The sequence below is a fragment of the Astatotilapia calliptera genome, chromosome 6 (genome assembly GCF_964374335.1).
Source record: "Astatotilapia calliptera chromosome 6, fAstCal68.1, whole genome shotgun sequence".
In the NCBI taxonomy this organism is placed as follows: Eukaryota; Metazoa; Chordata; class Actinopteri; order Cichliformes; family Cichlidae; genus Astatotilapia; species Astatotilapia calliptera.
Window position 1 is genome coordinate 23691413 of NC_137427.1, and position 21138 is coordinate 23712550.

Below are 21138 nucleotides of genomic sequence, written 5' to 3' on the forward strand. Positions count from 1 at the left end.
ACAGAAATCCATGCATCAAACATTTGGCATTACAGGGTTAAAGCACAGAGACGAGATAATTTGAGGGTTGCGAATCTGCACCCTACAGGCAGCTCGGCTCTTATGGGAAACAGCTGAAGCACAGACTGACGACCACATAAGCAGCAAGGACACAGATCCATCTTCGTGATGTAAACTTGCTGCCAGATATGAAAATCAAGCAGCGTCAGATGGTGAACGAGAAGGAGAATAGACTCAAGTTCAAACGTGAGAATGACGTGCATCCAAGAGTTTAACGTGTCAGTGCTGAGGGACACGGCGCGCCCCCCGAAGATGAACAGACGACCCGTGTAGGCTCTTTAATTTTGTGTTTAAACTGTTTGGGAACTAAAGCCTCTAAATGGTCACGGGCCACCCACACAGGTGTTTTCACTTTGTCTGATTAGACCTCGTCTCATTACTGTGTGGGCAAGTGCAGACAGAGCCTGACTGAAGTCGCTGTTATTGCTCCTTTCAAGGTGGAACAATTCGTACTGCCACACAGAAAAAAAAGGGAGCTTTAATTCACAACTGAGAAAAGATGTCTGTTCTCTAGCATGGGGTGCATTCTGTTCTCACTCAGTGCAATCCACAAAGACCATCACGCACACATTCAAAACAACATTTCAATGCATTCCCCAAATCTTGGAAAAATGTAAAAGCAGTAAAATTACAAAGTCGAAAGGCCCATATATAAAACTAGATAGTCGTAATTCCTGGTATCTAATAATAGTGTTGATATTTGTGCACGTTTGCTGCTTAAATGTATTTGAATTTGAACAAAGGTGACCTGCTGCTCAGCTGCAGTCCCCAGAACACGTTTCAGAAGTCATCAGCGGTTTGGCCTTCACAACAGACTTTCTGCTTGTAACTGCAGGAAAACCATTAAAAGCATTAACAATGACTCACTTCAATGCCTCTCTGTGAGCATGCAGGCACACAATGTCAGGACAATCCCTCAGAGAAAGGCAGTAATGGTTTATACATTATACACCTGTGTTTTTCTGCACTGAGCTCGAAGCGTCGCTTGTGAATGATGTCTGATGTATGTGCTGGATCGATGGATGGCTCGGTGTGAGAAAATGAGTTCCTCCTGTTCCTATCGTCTTTTAATTTGAGCAAGAGGCAGAATAAATATTCAACCTTGATCTTTTGTGAATCGGCACCAAGCCTCTGGGCAACTTTCAGCCCATCTAAGCAGAGGTGGAAAACCCCTGAGTGGGTTTGTAATTAAAAATGAGTGAAACCCTTCTTCCTTTTTCAATATTATGCAATTAACTGTATATTTACCTGTACGTGGGGCACTTAATAGATCAGCTAAAGCTAGGATTTGTAAGTAAATACATTTAAAGATTACCAATATATCTACTTTTTATCACCTGTTAGCTTAATTTATATTACATGCATGTATATTGTGCTTTCCTTCCTCCCTACTTGTGGAGCTGTTATGTGGTATTCTAGCTGACAGTTGGGAATGTGTGCCACAATAGCATGTAGAGACCAACACCTTATATTTGGGAAATACCGCTAAAATAGAAACACACTTCCTCATATTGAAAGGTTAGTTCATGCTTGTATTACTTCTAGGCTTGACTACTGTTATTCATTATTATATCACGTTGCTGTAAAAGCTCCCTGAAAAACATTCATCCAGAATGCTGTGGCAAAAGTAGACGTGCTCTCTGCTTTTAGGATTAGGCTTGAACGCTTATAGTTTGAGCTGGATCATCAGGCACTCTAGCAGAGACTAAACTTTTGAAAAACACATATGCCTGTGTCAACTCCACTGCCTGCTGTTCTCTGCTTCCCTTTGCAACAGGATGTTAGTAATTGCTTTCACTTCTTCCACTTAACAGAATTGAAACTAGAAGTACAATACATAAAGAGCAGCGCGGTGGTTAGCACTGCTGTCTCACAGCAAGAAAGAACAAGGTTCAAATTCACCATCTGGCCTGTGTGGAGTTTGCATGTTCTTCCTTTGTCTGCGTGGGTTCACTTCCAGCTTCCTCCCACAGTCCAAACACATGCAGTTAGTGGGGTTAGGTTCAGTGGTGATTCTAAACTGACCATAGGTGTAAATGCGAGAGTCTGTCTGTTAGCCCTGCAACAGACCTGGATCTGTCTAGGTTGTACCCCGCCTCTCGCCCTGCGGTAGCTGGGATAGGCTCCAGCTGCACCTCTGACCCTGATAAGGATAAGTGGAAGAAAATGGATGAAAATACACAAAGCATGAGCCGGGGGATTTTGTGTGTTTGTGTGTGGAGAAGGCTCGGAGAGCACTATGCTGATTGCTTCACTGATATGCTAACAGCTTTTACCGTGATGGAAAAGCAAGGCTCGTCATCATTGAAGCCAACCTCAATGCAGAGATATTGATGAGATTCTGCAACCAGCAGCAGTCCCATATCTCAACACACTATGACTGAACTCAGTCCACCGACATGACAATGCTCGCCCCACAGAGTGGGGTTTATCAGAGACTACGTTAAGTTTGGGAGTGGAGAAGACAGATGACTGCCTGCAGTCCTGATCTCAACCTCACTAACACTTGTTGGATTAGGGTGGGCATGCAGTTTGGGCTAGAGTTACCAGTACAACCACACTGGCTGACTTGCGGCAAATGGGGGAAGAAGAATGGGATCCCATCCCACAGCAGTGTGTGACCAAGGTGGTGACAAGGAGGTGGCAGACAGTTGTGTCTTCCACATGCTGTTGAGGCCTCTCTGTGTTAAATGAATAAACTGTTAAATTGCCAGTACCCTCTTGTTACTTTAGACTTCCAATCCTCCAATAAATACGGACACCAAGCATGAATAAGCTGTTCAGCATTGGCAGAGAAGATTTGGGGAGCTTTTCATGGGCTCAACCCACAAATGCATTTTGCTTACAAATGTGGTAACATTTAGTGGAAGTAAACAGGTTTTCCAACGGTATAGGATTTATTGCAAGAAGCTTTGGGACAACAAAGAAATAAAAACCAAACACAAATATCCTTAGTTTTTGTCCTCAGTTTGTTTACATAATGGTTTCTGTGGCAATTTTACTGTTATTGTGGTGTTCGAAGTTTTGATTTTCATGTTTGTTGACCTTTCAGTTTCTTGTTTTTATTATAGTAGATTGTGGTGTTTTTAAATTGTTTTTTACTAAAACAGGGGTTAAAAGAGAGATGTTTCGGGGCTCATGAGAGCATTAAAGCACCTGCGCTGCCATTTCAGTAAGCGTGGGAAATGCATGCAAGTCCCACACACACAAAGTTTCCTGCCACTGCTTTGCATGCTTCAATAACCTTTCAATAAGAAGTTGTGATTGTTCCATTTTCATTATTTTCTTTAAGAAATAATATATCATTATGATTTAGCTGTTGTAGGAACGGCTCCAGAATATTTGTACCATTTTCACTTTCAATAAAATATCCTTAAATTATTATTATTTGTTGTGTTTTTATGTTTTCCTTAACCTTCTGAAATATGAGATTATACCATACTATAGTAATAAAATCAAAAGCTAAAGAGAAAAAAGAAAAAAAGTCTGTGCTGGGAAATTGTTTGTGTGTAAGAGGCAGCAAAGCTGAAACTTTGTTCTCCGTGTGCAGCGTACTCAGCCTCCTCCTCCTTCATTCAGACTGTAAGAAAGCAGAGAGGAAACATGGGGACAAAGTTCTGGCAGGAGTCCCGGTCCAGCAGGGAACACGTGAGGCTGAAGAGAGAGAGGATTTAACCATTCAGCTACATCTTTCCAGGCCAAGGCTAAAGTGATCTGCTCTGCTGTTTTGAGTGGCTCATTACATGTGGGGACGGTGCTTTTATTTCATTTCTTTTTTTCTTTTCAAAAGTATGCACACGTTGACAAGTCACATCATCGGGTGTTCCTTATCAATTTAAGTCACAGATTTCTAATTTTACAATAATGAATGACATTTTTATAGAAAATAGATGGTAAAATTTGATTTTGGGGTGGATTTAATACAGTCACGTGCATCATGCCCAGAAATGTACCAACTGAGCATCATTTAAACACTACAGCCTATGAGAGTATTGCTGCTGATGTCCATCCCTTCATGACCACAGTGTAGTCATATTCTGATAACACACCGTGTCACAAAGCTCAAATCATCTCAAACTGCGTTTTTTAACATGATGAAGAGTTCACAGTACTCAAATGGCCTCCACAGTCCCCACATCTCAATCCAACAGAGCACCTTTGGTTTCTAGCAAGGTGTAGATAATAAAGTGGCCTGTGAGTCTAGGTCTAGGTACTGTAAGGTCTTCCAACCGTGATCTTTCTGTTTTGAAGGATTTTCTACTACATAGTCATATCTTAAAATCTTACTAGGATATGATTTTATTCTAAAATGACAAAAAAATTATTTAAAAAATGAGCCAGTACAATTTAAAGCAGTTTTTATTGATGACAACAAAATGAGTGAAAATGAGCAGTAAAACATTTTTATCTATTGCAGTCATCAGAGAAGGCTGATCATGTTTTGGGAAAGTTATTTGGGTTTTTTGTTGTTGTTGTTTTTCCAGCAACAGAATTAATTTCGTCTCAAGCAAATCGGATGAAGTTCATGGATCAGCCGGCGGTCAAAAAATAAAAGGAAAACAAAGATTACAAAGACAAACGGCACACTTAATTGCCCAGTTAAGTGTTGAGGTAATGTGTAAAATACTGTTCAGATGAATGGGCAGAATACAATCAATCACACATAAAATATGTACAGAGAGGTACATGAACACTCAGACACCATTTCTCTATTGCACACTATGATAAACTGGGGTAACTGCAACAGAGGACACTTGATTTAAATAAAACAAACAAAACAAAAGTGAATGAGAAAGTACCTTCCATTTTCAAAACAATGAAAAAACTACAGGATCATAACTCGAACCAAAAGGAGTCACTGGAGCACGCTTGGCACCTCTAATCTGCAGGTTTAGAGGGCAACAAAAGGGCTCTGCAACAACCTCAGCAGGCCAACTTCAAAATAAAGCAACTGATGTACTGATGGGTGCGCGCGTGAAATCGGCAAATAAAAGCAAAACTAAAGCAAATCAATTAAAAACGTTTCAAAATAGATGAGCGTAAGGTCATATCGGTAACCTAAAAAACACTTGAATGTAGCTGAATCAGGGTCGATCTTTTCCCCTTCCCAACATGAAGAGGTATGACAGATGAGAAACCGTATGTCTGTTCACTTATAGAAGTTCGTAAAAGTATCGCTTATCGTGTTTCCGAAATCACCTTCCCAATGAAACCGACACGTAAGCGAAGAGTTCCTTTTTAGTAGCCCATCAGAAGGCGCCGACGGGCAGGCCGACCGCCGTCGCTCCCGACACAACCGACGACCGGCCGGCCGATAAAAGGGGGGGAAAGTGCATCATATTTCTGTTAAAATACTGAGAGATAGCTGAACATTAAAAACAACACTCTTATAATAAACATCTGAAATATCTTCTTTTTTTTAAATCCTGTTTTGTTTTTCACTAGTGCAACAACAGACGGGTTGAAATAAAGATTATTAACCTGCAGGCAATCAAAGCTCTTTAAACATCGAATAATTTTCTCGCCACAGTAGCAGAACAGTAAAGAAGGCAACTCAATGACTGATGCGTGAACACAAACATGCCAACAGTATTACACATCGCTCTTTTTTTATAGAAATAAATAGCTGATTATTAACTTTAACCTCTTCTTAAATAATTTCCATCTCTATATGACTCTGATGCACATTTAATATAAAGTATCTAGTACACAACTGCAATTTCAACACTACTGTTATACATAATATAATTCTCTCTGCTCGTCTGTCGTCAACCTTTGGAGAGAAAACGCTTACAGAGTGAACACCTGTAAACTTCAACTTTGCCACTCGTTAGTATGACCTTAATATTATATAACATCAAAGGTTGGTCATTTTTTAAGCAAACATTATGTACAGAGTAGCTGATAACCAAGGCAGGATTGTCTAAAACTGAAAAAAAAAATCAACAAGTGCTTTTGTGTTTTCTCTATTGTGTCAGCAAACCTTTACATTTCCACATTTCCTTCACCTGCACCCAGCAAACATTCTGTGACCAGTGTGGGATAATAAATATGCGGTACTGGAAGAACACGGAGAAATGGACATCCACGACTGTTCCCGAATTGTCGTCACAACAATTTGCAGTTATACAAGTCTGCGTACGTATATCTGACTGTGAAGCAGAGCAGCTAAGAGCTTTGTTTATCTGGGAATTTTAAAGAGCTCACGTGACAGACACCCACACAGGGCTCCTTGAAAATGTCAACCTGCTCTGCTCTGCTGCTGTTCCGCCCACAAATGATGCAGCCTGGCGTGGCGAGGCAGGGCCGTCGGGCGAATAAGGTGTGTAAAGTGACAGAGTAGAAGAAGAAGTCATGTTCTGCACGTCTCTTGATTAATTTTGAAACTTGTTACAGAACTGTGCTCGTGATTTGTTTATAGCGAGGGACCTGCTATGCTTTCCTTTCATACTGCTCCTCATAATCGCTGTGAACCAAAAGCTAAGGCTTCAAACTAAACGTTTGGTTTCTGAAAGTTTATCAGGCTACAGAAGACATTTTTATGATGTCACCGAGAGAGCGGAAATCCTTGATACGGTCATCTGAGGCAGATAACTGTGAGCTCAGAATCTCCACCCACCTCTCACGTGACTTTCTGAATCTTTCTGAAGGCGTATTTTGCTTAGATTAAGCAAAATAAGGAGTTACTTTTGTCTGTGAATCATGCAAAGCTACCTAGTAGAGCCCAAGAATAAAAATATGGCGCTCTTTACCCTCAGCACCCAACCGGTGGCAGCAGATGGCTGCCCCTCCCTGAGCCTGGTTCTGCCAGAGGTTTCTTCCCTTTAAACGGGAGTTTTTCCTTCCCACTGTTGCCAGGTTCTTGCTCACTGGTAGGCGGGGGTGTCATATGATTGTTGGGGTTTCTTTCCAATATTGTGGTTTCTTCTTTACTCCACAACATTAAGCGCCTTGAGGCGAATGTTTTTGGGAATTTATATAAAAATTGAAATGAGCACAATAGGTCCCCTTTAAAACTGATTGTGAGCTCCGTTTAGAGATTTAGTATTGCACTTCCATAAAGTCAGGGAACTCATTAGAGAGACATTTAAAATTCAGTGCAGCAGAATTTTGGTCCATAGAATCATCAAGTTTCAAAAACTATAAAAAAAATAAAAAATAAAACAGTCCATTGCAGCACTCCGAAATACAGTTTTTTGGTAACCACCTACATCTTTTTACACCCACAGTTCAGATCCCAGGTTTTCTGTTAGAAATGTGAGATAACCACCAGATCACAATTTCTATTTTCTCAGACAGGACAACGCTCCTGCAGAGCCTCGGCATATATTAAGATACTGTTTTCACAGGCTGTGTTACTGTGTGTATCTCTGTGTGTATACGGGTGATCTGGCTGTATAAAAATCACTGGAGCTCCTCCCTTTTAAGCTATTTGCAGCACAGAAAGTGAACACAGTAAGTTTAACTACTGCAGGTATTGCTACTCATACTTCTTGAGGATTTCCAAAACATACGCTAAACTGTAGTCAGGTCGCTTTTCCAATTTTAAAGGTGACACCGAAGACCTGATCCCGTATGTCTGCAAAATAGTAAAAGGTGATCCTTGTTCCATGCTGCAAAGGGTACAAAGTGTCACGTAACGCCAGCTGCACGTCAGCGCTGCATCTGCATGGAATCACCAGCAGAGGGAGGCAGAGGACGTTAATGTTAAATGAATACAAATGAGGGATCACACAAGAGCTTTGGCCACGAGAAGCTCCGTGAACGGGAATGGCACTGATTCAGGTGGCAAACGAAGAAAGTCGGATGACGTCCAAACTCTACGACACCTGGAGACTTTGTCCCATATGAAACACAACGCCTTAAATTCACACACATTTAAATTAAACGTCAACACTGCTTTTGATTTTAGTGATCAAACACTTGGTCCCCCTTTCCCCCTCGTTAATGGCACATTGGAGAAAACGCTCACTGGAATGAGGACACTGTTACGAATGGCACCGGTAACGTCAGGTATTAAATCCTGCTGTCTGGGATGAAAAGGCCCAAATATTTAAAAACACAAGATTCGTGACCTTGTTTGTTTTTGTTTTTTTTAAAACATATGGAAACAGAGGATGTTAGAGAAGAGGAGGCAAAATGCATCACTGCCAGGCAGTGTTTAGAAGACTGAAGGTCTGTGTGTGTGTGTGTGGCTGTCCTTTGCGCTCTGTCCACAGAACCCGCAGCTGGTGCAGCATATTTCTGTTCTGGGTGGAAGCAGTAAGTGTTCAAAGTCATCCATTGTCCAGTTTCAATGTACAGGCTTGATCCAGTACTTTGTCACAATTTCCATTTATGTGTTTAAGTCATCCACGCAGACACAAACACAACGTGAACTTGAATAAGAGAAGTCACATTTGCCTGTGATCATGGTCTGCAGCCCGTCAGCTGTTGGTGTTAGTCTACATCGAGCACTGTGTGGATGCGGACAGCTAAAAAGTGCTGTCGTGTGGCTTCAAGGGTTGCAATAAAAGGGATCTGCTCTGTGCAATGACAGAAACCACTTTTTTGAATGGAAAAAGCAAAAAGGTTACTGCAAAGGAAAATTTAGAGTAAGCTGTTGCGTTTCTTGAGTTTGTCAGGTTTAAAACAAGCCCCCCTTTCTGATACATAGTGCCGCTGCAAGTCAAACTGGCTAACCGATATTAACGAGATAACTGTATCAAGTTTTTCTGTCTTAGATTTGTACTTTAGCAAAATGCACACTGAGCCCTCAATACTACTTCACGATGCTGCAGACGCATTCAACTCCAGGAACAGCTGGGTCTTTTTGATTGACTGGAGCCGTGATGGCACCCTCTCCAAGGCTTGAGGAACCTGCACAAAAGACGTTAGCAGAGACTGTCTGCTTTCACGTGGAGGATTTTGGAGAAGCCGGGTCTCTTCTTTAGAGCCTGAAAGTAAAAGAGAGTGCGATATCATAATCTCGTTTCCTGTAGAGACACACGGTGTGTATGACTTATCTCTAAATACCTGCAAGCCAAATAGTCTATCCTCTATAAATCTCCATCTCGTCATGCTCTTTTATTTTCGTACAGATGCACCTTTTTTGCCCTTTATGCTTCACCTTTACATGACTTGTTTGACAGAACAGATGATTCACTTTGATGTTTCTTTCTCCACAGCAATCGTGAGGAAGGAGGGATAAAAGTGAATCAGAGCTGTTTGCACCTTTTGGAGAGAAAAGAAAAAAATACCTCAAACTAAAAAAATCTCTTGATTCTACAGCTGTGTGTGTGTGTGTGTGTGTGTGTGTGTGTGTGTGTGTGTGTGTGTGTGTGTGTGTGTGTGTGTGTGTTAAGCTTCAACAACAGCCAGAGCATCTTGGCAGCATAGCAGCAGCACATCCACAACAAACCATCACTGGGGCTTTGAGGACTGAGTCATGGTCTAATGGTATGCAACTGTGATAAAGATAGATGCACTGTACCCACTTAACAACTATTGACCTAACTCTTAGTCATGTGTATACAGGACCTTTGTTACCAGATACAGTAACTACAATGTCAGACATTGACATTGCACAGTCGACCTTTGATGAATGAATGGCTGTTACTTTAGTAAAATAGTAACAGCTCATTCAGGAAGACTCATAACGGGGGCTGACAAAGAGTGGGGGGTGTATATAAGGAGTTATGTTTCCAAATTACAAATCATATTCACTCCTACATAAAAGTTACACTAACAAACAATAATACAAACTGATACTGTACAGTTATTTAAACAAAAACGTCTTTCTCTCATTGGCTAAACTCTTTTTATTTATTCTGGATGTTTGACAGAACAGCACTAAGTCAGCTGTGATAGTCAGCTTTGCCTGAGAGGAAAACGACAACAGCAGAAGAACACAGAGATGCAAAACAACAGCGAGATAAGGTGGCGCCATCTTGGCACATTTTCTGGTGCTCGTGGTTTGTTTGACAGTCACATTGTGTTTGGCTGCATGTTTTTAGAAGGAAATAACACAGAATAAAGTTTCCATCAGTAGCAGGCTCGACCTCCTTTGGCCTTCAAAACTGCCTTAATTCTTCAAGGTGCTGGTGTGATGATATGCCCATATTGACATGACACCATCACACAGCTGCTGCAGACTTGTCAGCTGCACGTCCATGATGTGAATCCCCTTTGCCACTGCATCCTAAAGTTCCTCTACTGGATTGAGATCTGCTGACTGTGGAGGTCATTTGACTACAGTGAACTCAATGTTACGTTCAAGAAACCAGTTTGAGATGGCACCCTGTGTGGTGTTCTGCTGTTGTAGTTGCGCTTCTGCATACCTCATGGTTGCCTTCCTATCAGCTCAAAGTAGTCCGGTCATTCTCCTCTAACCTCTGACATCAACAAGGTATCTTCACTGTAGGAGCTGCTGCTCACTGGATATTTCCTATTTTCCAGACCATCTCTGTAAACTGCAGAGATGGTTGTGTGGGGATGTTTGAGTAAAAAAAGCAGTTTCTGAAATACTCAGACCAGCTCGCCTGGCTCAAACAGCGATCAGCATCTAAAGTCACTAAAATCACCTCTGTGTGAACTTCCACAGGTCACCTCAATCATGCACTGCATTTTCTAAAAATGGGAAATTTAATTTTAACTGAGAGGTTAGCAGGCAGGTTTGGGTTTCTGTTGGTTTCCTCCTCTTGAGTAATGAATGCCTGTAACTTGATTTTGTCTGAACAGTACTGGATGTCTCATCAGTTGAAAAACTGGTGTATCAAACTATGTATGTGAAGTGTGGGTGGACTGTGAGACACAAAGGTGCTGTTACCTGGAGCTTGTTAACCATCTCATCAAACAGTTTTCTAGCTTCTGGGCTGTTCGGGTCCTCAAAGTAATCTTCTATACCGATCTGAACCACAATGGATTTGAGGTTGCGGCAAACACCTACATAAATGGAAGGAGCGTTAACACACATAAGTAACAACACCGGCAGTAATGTAACAGCAAAAACATGGCTCTGCTTAGAGTTCTGCTTTAATATTATTGACTACACAGCCACACTAGTTAACTGCAAAGCTACTTAGCCTGATCTATTTTTTTTTTTCAAACTCACTGTTGAAGTGGAGCAGGGCTTTCGGGGTGACTGGTGTGGAGGTGAGCACCAGCATCTCGAGGCCCTTCAAGCCCTCTCTGCAAACCTCTGCTGCCACCTCCTGGTTGATTTCACTCACATGGTCCAACTCTAACACCTGCAGGCGCATGCAGTTCCTCGCTGCAGAGAGGGAGGATTTCAAAATAAAACACAGCAGAGGTTACTGCAGGACACAAAGACTCACTTATATTTATAGGAGCTGTAGCAGAAATGCAGGTCTTTTAAACTAAATAATGTCAGGACAACAAAGAATGGACAAGACTCATTTGGATAAAAACATCAAATACAAGAAAATACACAAAGTAATTAGATCAGTTAAGCTCAAACTCTAATTTGTAATCGCTAAGGAGTGGAATTATTATTCTAGTTTACCCAATGAGGCCAGTCCCTGAATCCCACACCCAGCACCGCCCACACCAAGAGCACGGAGGTGCGGCCAGCATCTTCCAATGGTCTGCAGACATCGGTTACTGAAGCGAGCGGGTTGTTGGCTGAAGGGAAAAGACTGGGTTTGAAATGTTCATTCATTTGTTTGCAATCCCATATTTTAACAGAGTTTCTGGGTATGAGATGGAGTGTGTTACCATGGATGTAATGGCGCCACCTGTAGGGATATAATGTCTCTACATCCAGCTCCAAGGGCCCAGATAACCTCCTGACCAACTGGATCTGTGGCACTCCTGAAACAGAATAAATATGCACAAATAACCAAATTGCACGCAATATTATACAGATTAGAGCATGACTTCGGGATAAAAAGCAGGATAGTTTCTATCTGTTTTTATAGAGCGGTCTGAGTGTACGTTATTTCACAAAAGACAGGACCTGGATGTCAGTGTGAGAGTCTACCTGTATGTTACAGCCTGAAGGGCTCGGCAGTAGCAGCTGGCCAGCCAAAGGGAGCGATCAGTCAGCAGGTTGGGGCAGTGTGAAATCTTCAGTATCAGCAGGTTACTTCCTGTGGCCTTTAACAACGCCTCTAGACCCTCCTCCAGACAGCCACTTAGACAGAGATTTAAGGGAAGGTCAACAGAAAAAGACAGAAAGTGATGTTTTTTCCTTTTGACACTCCAAAAGTACCATTTATAGAAAATAACAAAAAAGGGTCCACTAACATTTGCAGCATATCCAAGTTGTATCAGCGTAACCTGGGAGCACCTACTTAACTCTAATTCGTTTCCTTCACTCCACGTTCCACTCGTCCACTCATATCAAATATCTGCTTTTCTACTTCCAGGAAATCATAACTGATCTTTTACATGCCGAGCATAATCAGGCAGCACGGAAATGTCAGTATTCATCAATTATCCTTCTCCTGGTGGCTTCCGCTTATCAATCACTCTTTGAGGAGTCATTTGGTATGTCACTTAGTTTGACAGTTTGCACAGCAATGCTTAATAAAGCCAAAACAACACACACTGCAGTACCAGGTGTGAATGAGCCACTAGGCAGGGATTTGAAAAGAGGAACTGAGCTTATCGGTCGAGCAGCGAGCTCCAGGGCTTTTTATCACATGGCCTGCTTGAGGTTGTCACCATGAGCTCTCATGTTAAACTGTCCAACAGTGAAAAATAAGCATACTAAAAGTCAGATTTTTGGTTTTTGTAGCTGAAGTTTTTTTTTAACAACTCATCCATTTTTGAGTTAAGATTTAAAGCTTTGAATTATTTTACCACGGACAGTTCAAGTCATTCAACTGCACCTCTCCACTGCGTCTCTGAGAGCTTTTCATACAGTCCATAGCTTGCTGACATTAGCTGATAGCTTAGCATTCCACCCTCTTGTCTGAAGGTGAAACTAAGTTAGCAACAACATCAAAACGCGAATCCACAAAGCAGTGGAAGACACTGTGGTGGGAGTGACCATATTTTACATGCAGTCTTTGGCAGCTATATGTTGGATGTGTGCCTCACCGTGTGCTTTTCAGGTAATCCTCCTTGGTTTCCTTCTTGCCCCGCTGTCTTGGTTTAAGGTTTTGCAGGATCAGAGAGTGCGTCTGAGTGCACCACTGAGACATTGTGCTAAGAAACTGAGAAAAAAAAATACATGTACATAAGAAAATACACCTTAAATAATAACAGTAAGCACATGGTTATCTTGACTGTTACATATATCACAATATCTTCATGTTCACTAAGCACCTTGGAAGAGATGCGAGCGTTCTCTAGCAGCACTCTGGTCCACACGGCTGGGTGGCGGGCCACAAACTTCCAATTGCGGCAGACCTCGGCAGCTCTCAGCAGGGTCTTAGTATCCAGGTAGGTGAAGATACAAAAGAGGGCTGCACGTATCTTCAGGATCTCTGGACTGATCACCTCATTGGATTTGGAAGGACTCTTTTCATGTCTGCATGGCTTGCTGTAGACGCCTTCAGACCGACCTGTGGGAATAGAAGAGTCTTTAATCCAGTTCCTAATCTAACTAGATTAACAAAATTATTGTGCAAATACAGTACTGTGCAAAAATCTTGAGCCAACACTCATTTCTTTATATTTTGCTTTGAAGGAGCCAGACTTTGTCTTTTTTTTTTTTTAAAGAAAGTAGTCTTAAACAATAGTTCAATAGCTTTCTAAACATCTGCTCGTTCACTCACTCTTTCAGAGGAATGTTTGGGGGGGGGGTTTGTGTGTTAAACCACTTAGCACTGACCTATGAATCAGTCAAGCATACGAAAGCACGCTAGTCAAGGGAGGAACCGTGCTGTGTTTGCAACTTAGTAAAGCACCCATTTCTTTAGTTGAATCTAAGAAAAATACCAAAGTTAACACTTTGACAAGCATCAAATATTATTTTTGCAACAACAAGGTGACTCCCAAAGATCTTTTAGCCAAAAGTTTGGAACATATTGGAATATGGTGTACTTTCAAAACATAATGAGGAAGCTGGACATGTGGAGGAAATAACTATTTAGCATAGATTAACAATTAACAGTATCTGAAAGTCAAATCCTTAAGATATAGGGAAGAAATCCAGCTGACAGTTCACTGAAGCATTGTCAGAAATCTTGTTTCAGGCTACATTTACACTGTGGGGTTTTGTCAGAACCGAGGGAATTATGAACACAGACAAGGAACCATTTTGATTTTTGACAATACTTTACCTTCAAAGAAGCGCTTTGAATGTCTTTTAAGAAGCCTGAAGAACTATTCCTAATTTTTTTAAACACTATTTCAACACAGCCTGAACCTTCTTAGGTTGAAAAATAAAGGCGGCCAGGTTAAACTCTGACTTTCAAGGTCAGTAAAGTTACACACACTGTGTTTTTGCCCTGCATGCTTATTTCCATGTATGTTTGCACATTTCAATAAATCACTGCAACTGTTTCCCATTTTTCTAGCAAAATGTAAAAGAAATGATGGGTGAGTTGAGACTCTTACAAAATACTTTAAATCCTCTTTAAAAAAGAAAAAAAACATTCTGTCACACGGTGGCGCCAACTTTCTGAAGGACACTAATTAACATTGCTCTTTTTTCACCTTCTCATCTTTTCATTCTGTGGATTTTTATCTATCGGCTGACATCATGTGTCCATTCCTCTTAGCAAGATTGCTCCGAGATGACTCATTTCGTCTTTGGCCTTGGAAGGTGTCCGCTCGAAACCAACAGGGCTACGAACCATTGCTTACACTCTCACTGTTCTTCGTTCACTCTCTCTTTGTCTCTCTCTCTCACACACACACACACACGCACGCACACACACACACGCACGCACACACACACACACACGCACACACACACACACACACCACCTACGCTCAAGATTGCCAAGTGAACTAAAAAAAAGAAGCCAAACTGTGTGTTGCATGCTGGGAAAACAACTCTGTCTTTGCTTGTAGATACATAAACCTCCATCACAACCTGGCAGAGACTCTCCCGATAAGAGGGACTACGTCAGAGCAGAGGGATGCCAGTAACATGATGAGAGGAATCTTTTGTGTTAATGGGGCCGTTATAGCAGTTTACACGAATTCGTCAGAGATTTGGCCCAGTTTTGCTTCTTCGCAGACCGCCCCAGTCCAACTGGTATTTAAAATCCCAACAGCAGGTGGAAAAGATGGAGGGGCCACAGCAGTGAGTTCAAAGATCTTGGCATTACAAGAAGTTAAGAGAGAAATGCACAATCTGTGGTGGATTTAAGTTGTGCAGGAAAGACCAGCTGCCTAGCTTTGCTGAGCACAAAACCTAGTATGAGGAGAGGAACTGAGACAATATGACAGACAAATATCGCAACGCACAAAGGCACACAGAGGAAGAACAGCAGAGTCACCTGCAGCAATGTTTGACTTGATTTTCTCAGCATCTACAACAGAAACGGTGGCAAAACATCTTATTAAAAAGGACTCGAGATTTTAAATTGTGTTGGATAACATTAGCCTGTGAGCCTGCTAGAAATATTTATAGACCCTAAACTTTGTGCGTTTTTCTTGTCCCTCGTTGCTTCATTTATTTTGTTTATCGGAAGCAAACGTAAAGAAGCTGCATTTAGCTCCAACACTGCAGATGGAGCCATCTTCCTGATGACCCCTGATGCACCGCAACTGAACTGAAGCTGTGTACCTGCACCGCAAGCACAATAAGCATATGTGTGGTCCAATATTAGAATTTTTAATCATTTGTACCTATTTTCATGTTATTTATTGATTTAAATACAATTTCTTTAACTTTGTTTTCTCAGATGGTATAGATTTTTTCCTTGTCTTGCATGAATATCACACGAGACCTGCAGCAGATAAAAGGCCTCAGTGATAAACCCCAATCAGTTTGTAGAACGAGCTTCGGCCACTGATGCAGCTCCTGCAATATTACATTACAGCAAGCTGACCCAGATCTACATCTGTCATTTCTATTATGGGACTCATTTCAAGGCCTCGACTCTGAATCCTGGCTCCCAGATATTAAATTGTAGGGAGTGTCGGATTTACAGGATGGAGATTTCTACTAATTTTCCTGCACTTGACAAACAAGCACCAACACCTGGGACCTGAAAATCAAGCCAACAAAGTACTAAAAAATGCAGGTCCTACAGTGAGTTAATCCCCTTAGACTTTTAATGTAAAATATCTATCCGATCGAAATCGATGGGTGACCTGTCACCGTGGCTACGCCCATCTGTTACCCATCTGTTTACATTAACAACTTTCCAAAGAGCCCTTACCGGCGTTGGGGCGGTATGCTGCTCTGCTGTGAGAATAGGGCGCAGCAGACTGCTGGACTTCCGCCACAGCCCTCCTCTCTTGCTCCCACATCTCCACTTCAGACTCGGTGGTTCGGGAACCCACATCAGATACGTCTCCCTCCTCGCCTTCAGTGCTGTTCCTGTAAGGTCGCCGCTGCCAGTTCTGGATAGCCTGTTTACGAAGACCCCAGTTTCTCGAGCCGCATCCGGGTGAGCGTTCGTAACCCCCCTCATTCAACCGGCACTGCATGTGATAGTACTGAGCTTCAGGACAGTCCTCCATGGGATGCATCTCAACGCTATCACTGTCGTAACCTCCAGAGCCTTGCGAGACAGACTTGATCCTCCCTGATGCTCTGCAGAAAAAAAATACAAGGGAGGGTAATCTACATGAGTTTGTTTTTATTGAATTGTCTAACATATAGATGACCCATCTTACATCTAAAAACAAGACTTACTGTGGTAATAATTTTGAACAAAAATTATACATTAGAAAATAGCTTTGCTGGCTTTCATGCAGAGACCTAATTATCAAACCAATCTGTTAAAAATGAAGCTAGAGACCAATTGGTCCAAAAGTAACTAACAGTGTCTACAAAAAAAGCTTACACTTGAAATGCAACATAAATATGACAAGTTGTGGGAGTCTTTTGGTTGTTTTTTACGGGAGCTATTTGAAGGAGTAAGTTAGTTCAGTCTTAGTTTTTTTGCACATTTGTCACACATGTTTCAGATCATCAGACAAAAACTAAAGAAGTACAGTCCTCACTTGTCTCACTTAAGGTCAGAGTTCACGATTTAACAATAAGAAAGAGGCTGGGCAAAAATGGCATCCGTGCACTACTGACCAAAATGCCCGGCCATCAGGTCACACCGTGAAGCTCAAGAAACACTTGGGTTATGAAGCAGGACAATGATCCAAAACATACCAGCAGGTTCTGGAGCAGCCTCGCCGAAGTTTGGACTTAAATCTGATTGAGATGCTTTGGTATGACCTGAAACAGGCCGCTCATGTGCAAAAATGCTCCACTGTGGCTGAATTACAACAATTCTGCAAACAAGAGTGGGCCAAAATTCCTCCACAGCCGTGTGAAAGACTCATTGCCAGTTATCACAAACCCTTGATTGTAGTTCTTGCTGCCAAAGATGGCACAGCCAGTTATTTAGAAAGCAATGACCTTTTCAGACAGGTAGGCTTGGATAACATTTATTTCCCTAAATAAATGAAATCACAATCTAAAAACTGGATTTTGCATTCATTCAGGTTATCTTTGTATAATATTAAACTTTGCATGTAAGTGTAACAAATTTGCAAAACAACTAAGATACCATGACAGCATAAATAGTAGGGGTGGTGGAAAAAATCGATACTGTGTAGTATCGTGATATTTTGTTTGCTAATAATGTATCGATACAGGGACAGCAGAAATTGATATTTTGTTACAAAAAAGGTTTTTGTGGACTGGAACTCTGACTTCAGAGCATCCTTTTTCTGAGCAAGAATCCTGACATTCCTTCACTGTCCAAATGTGTTTAACTTTTTTTTGGCAGCAATAAACATGACAGTTTACTTGTTTTAATTTAAGACATGTTTTATTTTAATTAAGGTTAAAACTTTTTATTTAATGTAAAATTATATTTTGTTTTACTTTACTTTCCAATTCTTCAGTTGCTGAATGGGCTGCATAGTTTTCATAAATTTCAAAGTTCAGAATAGCTATAATTGTACCAGATGGTTGCATTCAGTTAAGTTGGACTAGACTGTAATACAAACCGTTCAGTTTGTCAACAATAAAACTGACTGAAATGAGAGAAAGACTGAGTGCGAGACTTTGATATTAGAGAAAATGAATATTGATAAAGTTTACCTTGATGTACAGAATCTGAATATTGCAAAATATTTAAAAAAAAAAATCGCAATAATATCGTATCGTGCGTTAAGTATTGTGGTAATATCGTATCGTGGGATGTATGGTGATTCCCACCTCTAAATAGTAAATAGCTGTTGAAACTGCGACCCCATTCAGGCCTTCCCCGTGCGGATGCTGGATTTAAGTCGACCAATTTAATGGCACATTCAAACATACAATTGCTACACACAAAAGTCTCAAATACACAAAAGACTTCACTGTTGTAGCTACTTTAAATTCATTAGCTACATGTTCATGTTCTTCTGATCAGTAAAGGCCTCAGGGCATTGCTAACAAAGACTAATATCCTCAGAGGTCCATTGAAGACAACATGAGTGCTGCTATAGAGTACGACAGAACAGGTAAGCTAGTGTCACCAACGAGGAAGAGCCGCACTTCAGGTTACTTATTGTCAAATCAGGGTGACTTTTGTGAATACGAGCTAATACAGTCCTTAAAATAACCACCCAGCTACCTCAAGCAATAAGCAGTTACAGTTATTAGCCTTTCAAAAGTAGGACATTTTTCTTTTTCTCTCTTTCTTCCATCTCAGTGCTTCTTTTTCTCAGCATAACAAGGAGAGCAAAAACGTCTCCATGCATCATTATAAGAATAAAAGTGTAAGAGAATCACAGGTAATACAGCAGATGACACTAACCAGAAATTCCAAGTCAGGATGCACCAAAGTAGAAATCCATAAAATGCCACAAACATCAACTTATATTCTCTAAAATTAAAATGATGATCTCACTTTATCGTTTAAACAACAAAACTGGGACAAACCTGGACTAAACTGCAGTCTAACAAGCTGTTTGTAAAGCTGCAACATCATCAACATGACAGACTGCACCAATATTAAAATCAATAAATACCTATAATGTGAAATGAATATATCTATCTATATATATAAAAAAAAAAACAAAAAAAAAAAACACCCAGCACGCCCCTGCGGGCGGTTTATCCTTCAAGCTCGGGTCCTCTACCAGAGGCCTGGGAGCTTGAGGGTCCTGCGCAGTATCTTAGCTGTTCCCAGGACTGCGCTCTTCTGGACAGAGATCTCCGATGTTGTTCCCGGGATCTGCTGGAGCCACTCGCCTAGCTTGGGAGTCACCGCACCTAGTGCTCCGATTACCACGGGGACCACCATTACCTTCACCCTCCACATCCTCTCGAGCTCTTCTCTGAGCCCTTGGTATTTCTCCAGCTTCTCGTGTTCCTTCTTCCTGATATTGCTGTCATTCGGAACCGCTACATCGATCACTACGGCCGTCTTCTTCTGTTTGTCTACCACCACTATGTCCGGTTGGTTAGCCACCACCATTTTGTCCGTCTGTATCTGGAAGTCCCACAGGATCTTAGCTCGGTCATTCTCCACCACCCTTGGGGGCATCTCCCATTTTGACCTCGGGACTTCCAGGTTATACTCGGCACAGATGTTCCTGTACACTATGCCGGCCACTTGGTTATGGCGTTCCATGTATGCCTTGCCTGCTAGCATCTTGCATCCTGCTGTTAGGTGCTGGATTGTCTCTGGGGCATCTTTACACAGCCTGCACCTGGGGTCTTGCCTTGCCATCCTTCCATGATGGTTCCTCGTCTCCCACCTCTTTCTTGGGTTTCTGCTGCCTGAGGTATTCACTGAGCACTCGGTCAGTTGGGGCCATCTTCCCAATGTATTCTTGGATGTTCCTTGTCTCATCCTGGACTGTGGTGCTGACACTCACCAGTCCCCGGCCCCCTTCCTTCCGCTTAGCGTACAGCCTCAGGGTGCTGGACTTGGGGTGAAACCCTCCATGCATGGTAAGGAGCTTTCTTGTCTTTATGTCAGTGGCTTCTATCTCCTCCTTTGGCCAGCCTATTACCCCAGCAGGGTATCTGATCACGGGCAGGGCGTACGTGTTGATGGCTCGGATCTTGTTCTTACCATTCAGCTGACTCCTCAGGACTTGCCTGACCCTCTGCAGGTACTTGGTGGTTGCAGCCTTTCTAGCGGCCTCTTCATGGTTCCCATTTGCCTGCGGGATCCCCAGGTACTTGTAACTGTCCTCTATGTCTGCAATGTTGCCTTCTGGTAGTTCAATCCCCTCAGTTCTGACTACCTTCCCTCTCTTTGTTACCATCCGACTACACTTCTCCAGTCCGAACGACATTCCAATGTCATTGCTGTATAGCCTGGTAGTGTGGATCAGTGAATCGATGTCTCGTTCACTCTTGGCATACAGCTTGATGTCATCCATGTACAGGAGGTGGCTGACAACTGCTCCGTTCCGTAGTCGGTATCCGTAGCCAGTCTTGTTAATGATCTCACTGAGGGGGTTCAGGCCTATGCAGAACAGCAGTGGGGACAGAGCATCTCCTTGGTAGATCCCGCACTTGATGGTGACTTGTGCTATGGGCTTGGAGTTGGCCTCTAGTGTTGTACGCCACATCCCCATTGAGTTCCTGATGAAGGCTCTTAGGGTCCCATTGATCTTGTACAATTCTAGGCATTCCAGTATCCAGCTGTGGGGCATTGAGTCATAGGCCTTCTTGTAATCAATCCAGGCAGTGCACAGGTTGGTCAGTCTGGTCTTGCAGTCTCGGCTGATTGTTCTGTCTACCAGTAGCTGGTGTTTTGCGCCTCTGGTATTCTTGCCAATTCCTTTCTGTGTCCCGCTCATGTATTGACCCATGTGCCTGTTCATCTTAGCCGATATGATGCCTGACAGGAGCTTCCATGTAGTACTGAGGCAGGTTATTGGTCGGTAGTTGGAGGGGACCGGTCCCTTCTTGGGGTCCTTGGGGATCAGGACCGTCCGGCCTTCAGTTAGCCATTCCGGGTGTCTCTCGTTAACTAGCAGCTGGTTCATTTGTGCTGCCAG

The 21138-nt window shown here is 42.2% G+C and overlaps 1 protein-coding gene across 3 annotated transcripts in view; it reads right to left on the bottom strand.

The window, feature by feature from the left end:
* Positions 1-4401: 4401 nt before the first annotated feature.
* Positions 4402-21138, bottom strand: part of fbxo41 (F-box protein 41) — an 80945-nt gene continuing 64208 nt past the window's right edge. For 2 of the 3 annotated variants that reach the window (XR_013909702.1, XR_013909703.1), the window contains exons 6-15: positions 16347-16723; positions 13333-13571; positions 13105-13220; positions 12041-12193; positions 11776-11871; positions 11564-11682; positions 11153-11311; positions 10868-10983; positions 9076-9273; positions 4402-8996 (exon numbers count right to left, since the gene is read on the bottom strand). Coding sequence is in view for 1 of the 3 variants with exons in the window: in XM_026171179.2 (XP_026026964.1) it covers positions 8934-8996; positions 10868-10983; positions 11153-11311; positions 11564-11682; positions 11776-11871; positions 12041-12193; positions 13105-13220; positions 13333-13571; positions 16347-16723 (1438 nt within the window). In the remaining 2 variants the exon portion in view is untranslated. The remainder of the gene's footprint in view (positions 8997-9075; positions 9274-10867; positions 10984-11152; positions 11312-11563; positions 11683-11775; positions 11872-12040; positions 12194-13104; positions 13221-13332; positions 13572-16346; positions 16724-21138) is intronic. The other variant, XM_026171179.2, reaches the window with a different exon arrangement.